The 15,000-nt window shown below is 36.5% G+C and overlaps 1 protein-coding gene across 12 annotated transcripts in view; it reads left to right on the forward strand.

Annotated features, from left to right (window-relative positions):
- LOC136850794 (tyrosine-protein kinase CSK-like) overlaps positions 1 to 15,000 on the forward strand; it is a 280,335-nt gene that overhangs the window by 50,990 nt on the left and 214,345 nt on the right. For 8 of the 12 annotated variants that reach the window (XM_067124807.1, XM_067124802.1, XM_067124806.1 and 5 more), the window contains one exon: positions 5,946 to 6,022. The exons of the other annotated variants lie outside the window; for them this stretch is intronic. Coding sequence is in view for 2 of the 8 variants with exons in the window: in XM_067124794.1 (XP_066980895.1) it covers positions 5,946 to 6,022 (77 nt within the window). In the remaining 6 variants the exon portion in view is untranslated. The remainder of the gene's footprint in view (positions 1 to 5,945; positions 6,023 to 15,000) is intronic. 12 annotated transcript variants of the gene reach the window in all.

Consider the following 15,000-nt stretch of genomic DNA (forward strand, 5'->3'; position numbering starts at 1 on the left):
TCTCTCTGATGAGGGCCCCTTCCACTACCCTCCTATGACTGATGTTATTGCTTTTGTATATAAGCCTACTGTTTTTTATAGCACTCCCCTGTGAGTTGAGCTCTACTGCCCTCCTGTGTTCTTGGATTCTAGTACTTATTCCCCTACCTGTTTCACCCACATACTTGTCTCCACAATTGTTGCAATTAATTATGTATACTCCCCTTATATCATCTGCATTACTGTCTTCTCCTTCCAATTTATTTTTACATACTTTGTTTTTTTTACGGTTTTGTCAAAGGTATACACAAATTTATATTTAATTTTTTTTGAAGTAATTTGTTTCATTTTAGGCATATAAGGGAGGGAAACTATTTTCTTGTTTTTTGTATTCCATGCTCTCTGCATTTTCCCTGTAAAAAATCCTCCTAGCTTTGTTGAGTGCCCTTTTTCTGAACTTTCCGGGTATGCTAATGTATCAAAGTTATACACAGGAATCTTGTGGGTCTCTCTTTCCATTATTATTATTATTATTATTCCAAACGTATAAAAATACCCAAATGCCAAGAGTGATGAAGAACAAAGTGAAGAACCCCCAGGAAAACAAATGAATAACATGAAAAAATTAATAAAAAAAAACGAATAACACGAAAAAATTAATAACAAAAAATTCAAATAACTAACAAAAAAATAACAAATGAATAAGACAAAAAACTCAATAAAAAATGTCTAGCACGGAAAAAATGAATAACAAAAAAACAAATGAATAACGAACAAATGAACAACACGAAAAATAGCAAAAAACAACAAATGAATAACAAAAGAATGAATGACACATTCACCCAAAACCTTCTCCATTCCATTCTGTCCCATTTCAGCATTCATCCCTTGAGCAGCCCAATCTATCTGCTGCACATACATTTGTCTTTGGCCCTGCTTCCTGTGGGATCCGGTCTGTGAGTGAGTGAGTGAGTGTAGTCTGAGAGTGAGTGAGTGAGTGAGTGGGTGAGTGTAGTCTGAGATTGAGTGAGTGAATGGGTGTGGTCTGAGAGAGAGTGAGTGAGGGGATGGGTGAGTGAGTGAATGAGGGAGCAAGCTGATGAGTGAGTGAGTGAGTGGGTGGCAAGTGGGTGAGTGAGTGAGTGAGTGGGTGGGTGGGTGAGGGAGTAAGTGGATGAGTAGGTGAGTGGGTGGGTGAGGGAGCAAGTGGATGAGTGAGTGAATGAGTGGGTGAGTGAGGGAGTAAGTAGGTGAGTGAGTGAATGATGAGTGAGTGAGTGGGTGGGTGGGGAGCAAGTGAGTCAGTGAGTGATGATGAGTGAGTGAGTGAGTGGGTGGATGGGTGGTGAGTATGTGAGTGAGTGGAGTGGTAGTGTTTATTTTTTTAATTAATGGTCTTTTTTTCTTTATTTGTGTTATTAGTTGCCCGTCTTGATGTGTAATAAATTAATATCGATATTTTCTGCAGAGAGCAGAGAGAGAGAGAGAGAGAGAGAGAGAGAGAGAGATTATGTATTATCAATTGATTGTTATCAAAAAGACCAGAAATATTTTAAAATGTGTATTAACATTCTCCTCTCTCTCTCTCTCTCTCTCTCTCTCTCTCTCTCTCTCTCTCTCTACTCAAAGTAATATGTTACATCAAGTAAACAAGTTATACACAGGAATCTTGGGGGTTTCTCTTTCCATCTTCAGAAGAAAAGTGAAAGAAGTTTTTGTTTGGTTCATTATTATTATTATTATTATTATTATTATTATTATTATTATTATTATTATTATTATTATTATTATTATTATTATTATTATTATTATTATTATTATTATTATTATTATTATTATTATTATTATTATTATTATTATATTCAGAAGATTATCCCTGTCCATATGGTACAAGCAGAATGATTATAAGCTGTCGAGAGTTATAAGATAAAAAGATAATATTATTCTAGACTCCATTAATTCCATCATTGTCTGTGGAACGAACGTTACAATATCAAAGGTCATCGAGGCCTTCACAAGCAGAACGATCCTAAGGTTATAATAGACCCAATTAATTTCATCAGCGTTTGAAATGGTGTTGCAATATCAAAGGTCAGGAACGCCGTCCAATAATATTGTTAGGGATGGGCAGTTCTTCTTTCAGGTCTCCTGTCCTTGGGATCGCCATGCGGAATTGACCTACTTGATGGAAAGGCGATTGTTTTGACTCGATCCCGCTTTAAAAAGGGGCTGCCCTTCCGGTTTAACAGAGAGAGAGAGAGAGAGAGAGAGAGAGAGAGAGAGAGAGAGAGAGAAATGGTGATATCTCTCTGTCTGGTCTGTCTCTGTCTGTCTGTCTGTCTTTGTGAGGAGAGAGCCCTCTCTCTCTCTCTCTCTCTCTCTCTCTCTCTCTCTCTCTCTCTCTCTCTCTCTCTCTCTCTCTCTCTCTCTGTGAGGAATGGGGTTGAGAGAGAGAGTACTAATAGAATGGTTCTCTCCCCATGGGGAATGTGGAGAGAGAGAGAGAGAGAGAGAGAGAGAGAGAGAGAGAGAGAGAGAGAGAGACTGCCCATAGAATGGCCCTCTTCTCTCCCTATGGGGAATGGGGATTAACTCGCTGATACCCTTTCTCTGTGTAGATTCGGTCATCATTTGTAACTGGTATTGAAAGCAGTTATGTCAGATCTGGTGTTGGATTTGATACAAGGTACCAGAGAGAGAGAGAGAGAGAGAGAGAGAGAGAGAGAGAGAGAGAGAGAGAGAGAATGTTCATTTCAGGTCTCCTGGCGTTATAAAAGTTCCCCTCGTAATCGTAAAATCCTGTGCTATGTGGTACTCAATGTACTATTTGAACCCAGCACTTATCTTATACCCTTGTGCTTGCTTCTCCCCTCCCCCCTCCCCCTCCCCGTACTCTGTTGAATTTAGTGTGCTTGGTAAAGTGTTTGCTCTTCCCGAGTAACGGAGAAAAAATCCACCGCCCTTGACCCTCTTCTCTCTCTCTCTCTCTCTCTCTCTCTCTCTCTCTGAGTTAGGTCTACAGCATAAAGGACGTAATGGATGAGTCTGATAACATTCAAAGGTTCAGTGTTGATGTTGTGAATGTTATTTGAACGCCTTGGTCTTTCATTAGTTTTAATTGGAATGTTTATAATGCGGCTCTCTCTCTCTCTCTCTCTCTCTCTCTCTCTCTCTCTCTCTCTCTCTATATATATATATATATATATATATATATATATATATATATATATATATATATATATATATATATATATATGAATTCCAAATAAAACCAAACTCTTATAATCTGTATTTAAATGTCAATGTAAGTATTTATAATACCGAAATACTCCAAAAACGGAAGCATTAAGTTCAAACCCCGTCTCTCTCTCTCTCTCTCTCTCTCTCTCTCTCTCTCTCTCTCTCTCTCTCTCTCTCTCTCTCTCTCTCTCTCTCTCTAGAGGTCGACAACAGGGGAGAGTATGAAAAAAATAAACATGCGAGTGATTGAAGTGTGCTCTAATAGAATATAAAGTTGAATTAAGCATAGTTGAACTATTGTTATTCGTCTCTTTTAGGATTAGAGTTTAGTTAAAAAAGGTTATAATGAACAGACTTCCTTGTTTAACCGAATGATGTGTGTTCTTATGGAATATAAAGGTACAGAATTAAATTAAAAACAGTTCTTGTTATTATTCTTCCCAGCATTTAACAATCCACAAATCCGGAAAAAGATGGTAAAAGAAATATGACTGTGGACCCTTCAGTTCTTATATGTACTGTTTTAATAATAATAGTTATTATTCTTCTCATTTAAGGTTACAGTTTAGTTCAAAGAAGATAGGAAACAGACTCCCCTGTTTAAGAAATGATGGGTCCAGTCATGTCGTTTTTTTTACCGTCTCTCTACGGATTTGGTGAATTGTTAAATGTTAGATTAAGGACCGATTTCTCTTGGCCCCCGTAGGGAGATAGTGCCGTCAGTGCACCCCATGCTGTGCACTGTAGGCATTACTTAAGGTTCTTTGCAGCGTGCCTTCGGCCCTTAGTTGCAACCCCTTTCATACCTTTTACTGTACCTCCTTTCATATTCTCTTTCTCCCATCTTACTTTCCACCCTCTCCTAACAGTTGATTCAGAGTGCAACTGCTTTGAGGTTTTCCTCCTGTTACTTAACCTTTCAAACTTTTCTGTCAGTTTCCGTCTCAGCGCTGAATGACCTCATTGGTCCCAGTGTTTGCCTTTGGCCTAAATTCTATATTCAATTAATATTCAATCAATCAATTTCTCTTGGGGCAGAGGATAAAAGATTGGTGGGAGGACGAGAAGCGTGTTAGACACCCATGACTTGTTAGCGCACCATGAGCAGTATTGCTCGATGGGGCCATTCAGATTTAGCAGGCATAGTAATGCCAATACGGACCTTGGTCTCTGTGATAGGCCGTAATAAATACAGTGTACAGTCTGACATATAAGAAGAGAGAGAAAGCGTATGAAAATCGTCAGTTTACATTTGTAGTTAATTGTACCAGTGTTTATACATCTTTAGTTAATTGTACCAATGTTTACTGCGTCTTTACTTTATTGAAACACTATTTACTTATAAAAAGTTTGGTCTCCAACCTCCGAATTAATTGCATTTTGTAAAAATCATATTTAGTTTTAGATTAAAACTTTGGTCTCCAACCTCCGAATTGAATGAGTTTTATATATATATATATATATATATATATATATATATATATATATATATATATATATATATATATATATATATATATATATATATATATATATATATATATATGTGTGTGTGTGTGTGTGTGTGTGTGTGTGTGGTCTCCATTCTCCGAATTAAATACATTTTTTAAAAACCACATTTCCTTTTCTGGAATGGAACAAAGATTAAACGGCGTTTTATTTCGAAAACAAAAATCTTCAAGATGTTTTTAATCCGAGAAAGATTAAAAATCAATACATTTTTAATTAACTTAATTAAAAAAACTTTTTGATTCCGAGAAGGATTAAAAAACGAGGCACTTTTAGTTAAACTTTAGTAAAAAAAAAACTTCTTTTAATCCGAGAAAGATTAAAATCATATTTTTAGTTGAACTTCGTTTAAAAAAATTTTTTTTTAATCCGAGAAGAATTAAAAAACAAAACACTTTTAGGTAAACTCCATTAAAAAAATTTATGTAAACTTCATTGAAAAACATTTTTTTTAATCCGAGAAGGCTTAAAATACGAGACACTTTTAGGCAAACTTCATTAAAAAAATCTTGATGACGATTTAAAGATACGGAGAAAACTTCAGAATTGGAAGCCTCAGTCCCCTAATTGGATTAAAAGGAGGTGGGGTTCCTCTCATCGTGTAATGAAAGACATGCCTCGCAGGACAGCCCTAAATTACTGCCCTTAAATTAGAGAAGAATAAAAACAATGACAACAAAAACTTGAAGTATTTTATTGAAGTAAAGTTGTTGCGTGAATTTGTGGTTCAAGATTTCCGTGACGTGGTAATTAACGAGTTTGTGCTCAGATTTCCTCCTCTCTCTCTCTCTCTCTCTCTCTCTCTCTCTCTCTCTCTCTCTCTCTCTCTCTCTCTCTCTCTCTCTCTCTCAGAGGAAGAAGAAATGGTATTATTATTATTATTATTATTATTATTATTATTATTATTGTTGTTATTATTATTGTTGTTGTTTTATCCACATTCTTTGAAGCTTGAAATTCATGTAGGCTTGTTTCTTGTGAATAGGGGTTTATCTCCTTAATAAAGACAATAACAATAATAATTTTATTAGTATTATTATTATCATTATTATTATTATTAAACGTATGACGAACAATCACGTTCAAAAATATCCTTAACATTGATGATTTAAGATTTATAGGTAGAAATGTGCGCGTGTGCGCGCTACAAATAAATGTGAAAGATAAGTTGATTTTTTTTTTAGCGGGATTATTAATTTCCCAATTTTTATTTTCAGGTGAGAATTTGCCCAGTTGGATTGGAGGGTCAACATTATTAAGGAGCTGGTTGATACCTGTGCATAGGCTTATACAGGTAAGTCCTCGTACACTTGCAAATAGAAAATGCTGTCGTTTTTAAACAATAAGTGTGTCTCAAGTTCTTGAGCTTAAGTTGTATAATGGAGTATGTCGCTTAATGACATATTGATGTATAAGCTGTGCTAATCTGTATATTGATGTATAAGCTGTGCTAATCTGTGCTTTAGTTACAATTTGGATGTTTGTGTTAACCGTGCCCCCTCTCTCTCTCTCTCTCTCTCTCTCTCTCTCTCTCTCTCTCTCTCTCTCTCTCTGTGACCCGTGTTCGAGTCTCGACCCGGGAGAGGAAGGAAGATGGACACGTTTCCTGAAATCCAGTGTGCCTTTGTTGACTTAAGTTATGAATAATGTACCTGGTAGTTAGACGACTTTTGGGTAACGGCTAGTGTGGAGAGAGAGAGAGATGTGTGTTCATTGCTCTCATTCACAATTCATTCATCAGACGGGAGGACCTCGACGAGGTAATCCTCGCCCCATTGCTTTGAAACCATACATTAGGTATTCATTTAGACTCTCTCTCTCTCTCTCTCTCTCTCTCTCTCTCTCTCTCTCTCTCTCTCTCTCTCTCTCTCTCTCTCTCTCTGTATATGTGTATGTATATATATATATATATATATATATATATATATATATATATATATATATATATATATATATATATATATATATATATATATATATATATATATCACTCTCTCTCTCTCTCTCTCTCTCTCTCTCTCTCTCTCTCTCTCTCTCTCTCTCTCTCTCTCTGTCTGAGGGAACGGCCATACGCATTTCTTTCCGTATAGAATTATACATAATATTCCCCCTGCAACCTTTAAATAAAATGTTTGTTCTAAGCCTACAAGTCCTGTCTCATACATTCTGAAATCGGTACAATCACGTCTATATGGTATTGATCTAGGGAGGCCTATCCCTTTATGGAATAGTGGGGAAGATGCTTTGTGTTAGGCCTATTCATTCACGGCTGGAGCTGTTCGTTTTCCAGGCCTATGCGTTTGCTTAGAATATGCTGATGTTTACTTATATTTGTTAACTGAATTTTACTTATTTTTATATTTACCATATGGGGGCTCACGTCTTAGAGCAGATGTCAGTATTGCTTTCGATAGCTTAAATGCTCAGTTTTTTTTTTTTTTTTTTACAAGTTGGACTCTTAAATCATTCGGTGAAGTTGATTTAGTATTTTAGTTGTCAGGAATTTGGTCAAATTGGTATAATATTTTAATTGGCAGAAGTTTGGTCAAGTTGATATAATATTTGGTCAAGTTGATATGTTTTAATTAGCAGAAATTTGGCAAGTAATATTTGTATTGGCAGAAATCTGTACATTTTTTCTGAGTGAAATTGTAAACACATTTTTTTTTTTTTTTAGTCCTACACTGGGTAGCTTCCGAGGATAATTAGAATATATATACCTTTGTTCGTGAATTGGGCTTTGCTTAGAAGGGTGTTATTTTGCAAGTACCCTCTGACCTTGAGCGGGATAGATTAGAGCCAGTTGTTCAACGAAATTAGAGATGGAAAGATGAAGTGTATATGATGAATGAAGAGAGAATAGATAGACTCACATTGTTAAGTTCATTCAAGACCTTTGATAGTTTAAGCTCACAGAAGTTTGTTTTTTCAAGCATTTGTTTGGCCAAACTTTTTCGTCTTATAATGTGTTGGTGCTTACAGAGTTAGTTTTTTCAAGATTTTTTTTTGGTGGGGCGCTTTTTTTTCTAATGTGTTGGGAGCTTCAGGTCATGTATATTTGTACGTACGTTTACAGATATTAATATTAAATTTTTAGGTCAAATAATTATTTGTGATTTACATTTTACACCTTCTGAAATCTCAGATTCAGGTCCAGCATTATTAACTATACCTCCGTTCATATTCCTTTCTTTCTTTTCATAATTGTTTCATAGTGCAACTGCGAGGCTTTCCTCCTGTTACGCCTTTCAAACCTTCTTATTGTCAGTCTCCCTTTCAGAGCTGAATTACCTCATAGGTCCCATTGTTTGGCCCTTTGGCCTAAATTTTATATTCCGTTCCTATTCCAGCATTATCGTCTTACCTATATTGATGTGATTTTGTTGCTGTAATATATCAGTATTATTCTGATTTGGTCGATTCTTTCTATAAGTACCTTTGTATATCGAGTTTCCTCTCTTACCAAGACAGTGGAATTATCTTCCATTCCGTGGCGTTTGTTTAATTTCATTTAATGTGTGGAAGAAACTGTTGTCTTAGATTAGCGAAGCAATTAAACAGCTGACGATTCTCAAGGTGTGTTTTGCAGTTCATCTCTTTTACCACACCTGAAACACCCCTTGCTTTTATTTGTACCGTTTTAGTGCTTTAAGTTTTTTGTTAATTATCTTTTTAAGGTTGTTTATTCATCTTTTGGGTGTGGTGACACTCCTAATTGGTCCTTGCAATCGTCCTCCCTAAATTTGGAAGTCAATTGAAATATCGGTAGACGATGCCGTAGAGTTTAGGGACAATTGCCTTTCCATAAGTAAACATCAGAAATTTCTTTATTTGTTTATTTTTTTAATTTATTTGTTTTAAATGTACGAGTGCCCTCCCAGTTGTGATTCTGTTAATATTTTTTTCCTTACGAACTTAACGGATCATTTGTGTGAATGTTATCAACTAACTGTATGTGGCATAATCCATCACAATATTGACACACTTTTTCATTTGTTTAGATAATGTAAACGAATTTTTTAGAGGACTGTTGCTTCGTACGGAATTAAAGGCGATGATAATGATGATGATTGTGATGATAATGATACAGAGAATTGTGGAAGCCTTCCTCCGCTCTTACGCTCATATATCAATAATAATAATAATATAATAATAATAATAATAATAATAATAATAATAATAATAATAATAATAATTGTGGCGAGATGAGGAAAACCCCATGAATTACAGATGGAAAGTCAACGCCGGGACTGACCGCCCTACCTGCGACCATTCATCGAAAATTCATCGGTGTGAAGGGACTCATCATCAACTCTCCTCCCCCCCCCCCCCCTTCGTGCCCTCCTCCCCATCCCCTCCACTCCTCCCCCTCCACCCTCCCCATAAATCTCATCTTCTGTGGCAGCAAGTCGATGCATTTAAGATTTTCCTGACACGAGGAGCTGTTTAAATCGACCTGGCCACCCGCCTCCTCTCTCGTTCAATTTGATTACGCCCCCTCTTATTAAAATATGCATACGCTCGCTGTCATTCCCGTCACGGGAATTATGTAGGGAATCGCGTTTCGATTCGGCCGTTGATTACTCTTCTCCTTGCAATTTAATACATTTTTATCTATTTATTAATTAATTAATTTTTTTTAACAAGTGAGAGCTCTTCTTTGTGTATTTAATCTTTACCTCTGACTTCTTCCTAATCAACGCTGTGATGTTCTTTGGAATCTTGACTTTCAAGTCAGTGGCCCCTGTGGTGGGCTTGTTCAGTATGAGTAAGGTTCATCTTCCGAATAATAATAATAATAATGATTATTATTATTATTATTATTATTATTATTATTATTATTATTATTATTATTATTATTATTATTATTATTATTATTATAAGTTGTGCAAGGTCGTATACGTCGACACTTCCGCTTGTTGTGGCACTCAAAGGTATTTTGGTCGTACTGGGGTCGTATTCGAGTATAGGCAGGAACTGTCAAAAACCAAAATGGAATTTGGATGTTGTCAATATAGGAATGCTGGAACGCGGTTTTCGCTAGCTGTAGTTTGTGGGGCTTGTCCCCGTTCCCATATTTAATAAGGGAGTAGAATGTTGGGATAACCTTTTGGGATTTTTATATATATATATATATATATATATATATATATATATATATATAAAATCCCAAAAAGGTTATATATATATATATATATATATATATATATATATATATGTATATATATATATATATATATGTATATATATATATATATATATATATATATATATATATATATATGTGTGTTTATATATAAATATATATATATATATATATAATAAATATAATCTTATATATAAATATATATATATATTATATAAATATATATTATATATTTATAATAAATATAATCTATGGAAGCAAATATATATATACATTATATAAATATGTATATGTATATCATATATATATAAATTATATTGCGTATGTTTGTACGCTTGTTGCAATAAAAGCTTATTGCACTAGTGATCTTCCTTTCAGTTAAGCACTGTTGGGTTTAGTAACTTGGAATTGTGCCCAATTAGGACAGCAGCCATACCCTTTGGCACATATAACCAAGTTTATACGTCGGGACAAGGTCATTATGCGATAACCTCATTCTAAAATTATAACTAGTAAAAGGAAGAAGAGTTATTTGTTTTTGAGCTTGACGTGTTTACATGTGTGTGTTATCTCTCTCTCTCTCTCTCTCTCTCTCTCTCTCTCTCTCTCTCTCTCTCTCTCTCTCTCTCTCTGATGTCTCTCCTAACGCTTACTTCATAATGTGGCTTATTCTTAATATCTAGATGTTACATTCTCTCTCTCTCTCTCTCTCTCTCTCTCTCTCTCTCTCTCTCTCTCTCTCTCTCTCTCTCTCTCTCTCTCTACGTGTCTTAACACTTTTTCATAATTGGCTGTATTCTTAACCACTAGATGTTACATTTTTCTTCTCTCTCTCTCTCTCTCTCTCTCTCTCTCTCTCTCTCTCTCTCTCTCTCTCTCTCTCTCTCTCTCTCTCTCTCTCTGTCCTAACGCTTACTTCAAAATGTGGCTTATTCATAATATCTAGATGTTACATTTTCTCTCTCTCTCTCTCTCTCTCTCTCTCTCTCTCTCTCTCTCTCTCTCTCTCTCTCTCTCTCTCTCTCTCTCTCTCTCTCTCTCAGCAGCACACGCTGTGCACCGCTGACGCAAAGCATCAGGTGACCAATTTTCTGACTGCTGTTGAAATATCAATTCTGCTATTTATGGTTCTATAACTTTTTCGTATGAAATGTTATTTTCGGAATGTGCTGTGTTTAGGTCAATCTAGGTATTACAGGTCGCTAGGGGAATGCGCCGTTAAAGGGAGAAGTCCCTGGAAGCTTCTCAGTGCCATTTTACAAAGAATATATATATATATGAGTACGGTTCGCGGAGTGACGACCCAGTGACCTTTCCTATAAGAGTTTATTCCTAGGGGATTTAGAGAGTTAGAGGGGAAAACAGGAGACGGGAGTAAGCACCGGTGGGGGAGCGAGAGGAGAGAGATGGGTTTTCGTCATTATAGTGGAGGAGTTAAGGATTGTTGTCGTTTTTTCAAGTATTTTAATATGATAATGCTATGTGTTATTGTCATCATTAAAATTATTGTTGCTTGTATATATGTGTTGATATTTTTATGATGTAATGGCCCTTATATTTTGTTTTTTGATCTCTCTCTCTCTCTCTCTCTCTCTCTCTCTCTCTCTCTCTCTCTCTCTCTCTCTCTCTCTCTCTCTCTCTCTCTCGTATATATATATATATATATATACTATGTGTATATATATATATATATATATATATATATATATATATATATTTTATTTATTTATATACATACATGCATGCATGCATGCACATACATACATACATACATACATATTAGATATTTGCCTATTACTTCTTTGAAAACCGTTAATTTTTTTTTTACCTATTTTTGCACTTTTGATACCCATTCTATGTATTCCAAATATTAGATAACAACAGTGTGCAATTGACTTCATTAGTCCTTCCTGACTATTCAGCAATTTTAATTTTACATCAACATCACTTCGTTCAATCGTGCGTGAATCCATTACCTTTATGCTCCGGTATTTTGTATGCGCGATGCTTTAAAGAATAAGGGAACGCTGGCACACTTTCACATCAAGCGACTAGGGGGCTGGAGCTGGGGCAGGGGAGAGGGGGGGAGCAATCGTACTGTGACGTCATCATGGATACCCTTGATTCTGTGTGTGTGTGTGTGTGTGCGCGCACGCGCGTTTGCGTGGTTGATATACTTACAGAAATAGCAAGTATAGCATTTACGTCAAAGCACTTTTGTGTTCGTTTATATATTAATTTTGTTTTTCCCTTTAGCTAAAAAAATGGTAAAGCAGTTACGTCAGAACTCACTCTCTCTCTCTCTCTCTCTCTCTCTCTCTCTCTCATGGCTTAGTGGCAGCGCGTCTAGCTCACACCTGGGCGGCCAGTGTTCGATTCTCCGGCCGGATGAACGGACGAGGAGGGAGAAATGGGCTTTTTCCTTATAATCCTTATATGCTTGTCTACCTAAGCAGTGAATGAGAGAGAGAGAGAGAGAGAGAGAGAGAGAGAGAGAGAGAGCAGGGGATGAGTATTACATCGACGAGGTAATCCTCATCCTGACGGATTGAAACCATTGGGGTATACTCTCTCTCTTTCTCTCTCTCTCTCTGTTACTTTCTTATATATTCTTTCAATATCTGTTACACATTTTCTCACGTTGTCTGTTATATGTTCTCTTCATTTCTGTTACGTAGTCTCTCTCTCTCTCTCTCTCTCTCTCTCTCTCTCTCTCTCTCTCTCTCTATGTTTCATCCCGTGTTTCATCTCTCGTCTACCTCATCTCAACAGCAGTGCAAATTTAACTCCATAACTGTATGTGTGAGATATGTATGTGAGTCTGTATGAGATTTCGTTCCCCTATCATTTCTGCTGACCCAGCAGAGTGGAGACGCGTGACGTCAGCGCTTGCGTCATCGGCGTGTCATCGCGAGGGGCCGCCAGTGAGAATATACACATACATATATATACGGGAGGAGGAAAGGTGGACAGTTGGTGCGTGTCTGTGTGTGCTGACTGAGCATGCACAAATGACCCCCGCGCGACTGCATGCTAATCTCTCTCTCTCTCTCTCTCTCTCTCTCTCTCTCTCTCTGATCTCCGTTGTCATGGCAACACATAGCCGGCCGGCCGGTGTTTCTACACCCAGAGCTGGCTGTTACAATTACTACTTACTACTACCACCCTAACGTACTTGTACTATTTTCATTGGAGTGGGATTTTGTTTCTTTTCACATTTTCGATCAGTCTAGGAGTTTTTTTCGCTTCTCTTATTGTTATTATTACAATTATTTTTGTTTTAAAATATTTGGGCGCTCATACAGATCCGGAAAGAGCAGTCGACTGTCATTCAGTGCATGGGTGGCAGGCGGAATGGTAGTGGTCGGATTGTGCGCATGCGTCAAGTTCCTGTTCTCGTAGAATTTGCGTTTGTTAGTGTAATTTCAAGGTACTGTGTTATTATATTACATAAAAAAAGATGTTTTTATATTAAAATCCTCAATACTACGCTGGAAACAATATATTTATGTAGTTCAGTGCATTTTAGGTTGACGTTTGACCGCGCGAAACTCAAATTTAACCAGACAGAGGTTTTTTTTCTTTTGATAATCTGTTTCATTCTTTGGGATGATATATTTTTATTTTATGTTCAGTATTTACCTGATGGAAAGCCATCTTCAGTTTAGTCTGTAAAACCCAAAAGGTTTTTCCTCTGTAATAACTCCTTCTCTTCTTTTGGTCGATATATTTTATCTTTATTATTTACTTGCTGGAAGATCAACTTCATTTTAGTCAGTAAAAATAGTGATCGGATGTGAATGCTTCGTATTGTATATCAGAGTCTTATGTACTACTAATGTTTCATTACCTTAACTGAAGCTGCGTAGGAGTCTCCTGTTTTCCTTAGATTTTGATGAATATTGTTGCCCATGTAGTTCTGTTTATTTATAGGGGGTGATTATTTTTCCCAGTTATTATTACCTTAATTTTTTCAAGGCACATACATCCCAGATTATTCGTGAGGATTGACCTGAGAGAGAGAGAGAGAAAAGGAAGGAGGTATGGTGGACGTGACCCACGAAGGAAGCGATTGACCTTCCCTTGAGAGAGAGAGAGAGAGAGAGAGAGAGAGAGAGAGAGAGAGAGAGAGAGAGAGAGGAAGTATGGTGGGCCTGACCGACGAAGGAAGCGATTGGCGTTTCCTTTTAGTGGAAGGAGGTTATGCCGGTCAGGAAACACGGAGGCAGGTAGTGAATTTTAATGTTTATAATACAGAGTCGCTCCTCAATTTTCTTGAATTTTACAATTTCTGTATTTTTAGTTTTTGCAATTTAGAGTGAAATATTTTCTTTAGGGACAATACGCTTAGGTTGGTTATTGCAGTTCCTGTAATGATTTTTTTTTTATTATTTTATATTTTCTTATTTTGTTATTGAATTATTATACCTTCATGTCCACTAAGAATCAACAGTTAGAGAGGGTGGACAGCAAAACTGAAGATAAGAAGGGACATTGAAGGCAAAAGTAAAATGCAAAAAAAAGTAGGTGCAAGTATACGCCCTTGTGGTGAATACAGTATAATTTTGTCACTTAAGATAAATGAATCACCTAATCTTCCTTTGAACGAACGCACATTTATTAGCATGAAACCGCCATAAGGCATAAGGCCCCCTGTCCAAAATACAGTCAACATTATACGTATTAATTCCTTCAGCGGCCCCAAACAATAAACTGTTAATTGTTGATATAAATTGATGAATGTTAACCGTAATGGAAGTCGCTGTGTTTACGAAATCTCCGCCTCGCTGAAAGCGATGGTGTGGAATTTGTTACCTGAGGGGACGGAATTAGCAGGTAATTGGCCGAATATTAACCTTTTCATTATCAATGATAGTGTTCATTGTCCGCGTGAGAGAAAGGGTATTGTACGATTAAGTATTGTACGATTAAAGCGTATATGAACGCTTGTACTTTATGGTTATTAGCGGAAAATAGTAGAACAGAGAAGCAGATGCCCATATTTAATAAAGAGAGAGAGAGAGAGAGAGAGAGAGAGAGAGAGAGAGAGAGAGAGAGAGAGAGAGAGAGATTGTTTGCTGAATGGAGTCACCCAGGTGATGGAGGAATTATCTCGATGACGCCCT

This window comes from Macrobrachium rosenbergii, chromosome 22 (genome assembly GCF_040412425.1).
Source record: "Macrobrachium rosenbergii isolate ZJJX-2024 chromosome 22, ASM4041242v1, whole genome shotgun sequence".
NCBI lineage: Eukaryota > Metazoa > Arthropoda > Malacostraca > Decapoda > Palaemonidae > Macrobrachium > Macrobrachium rosenbergii.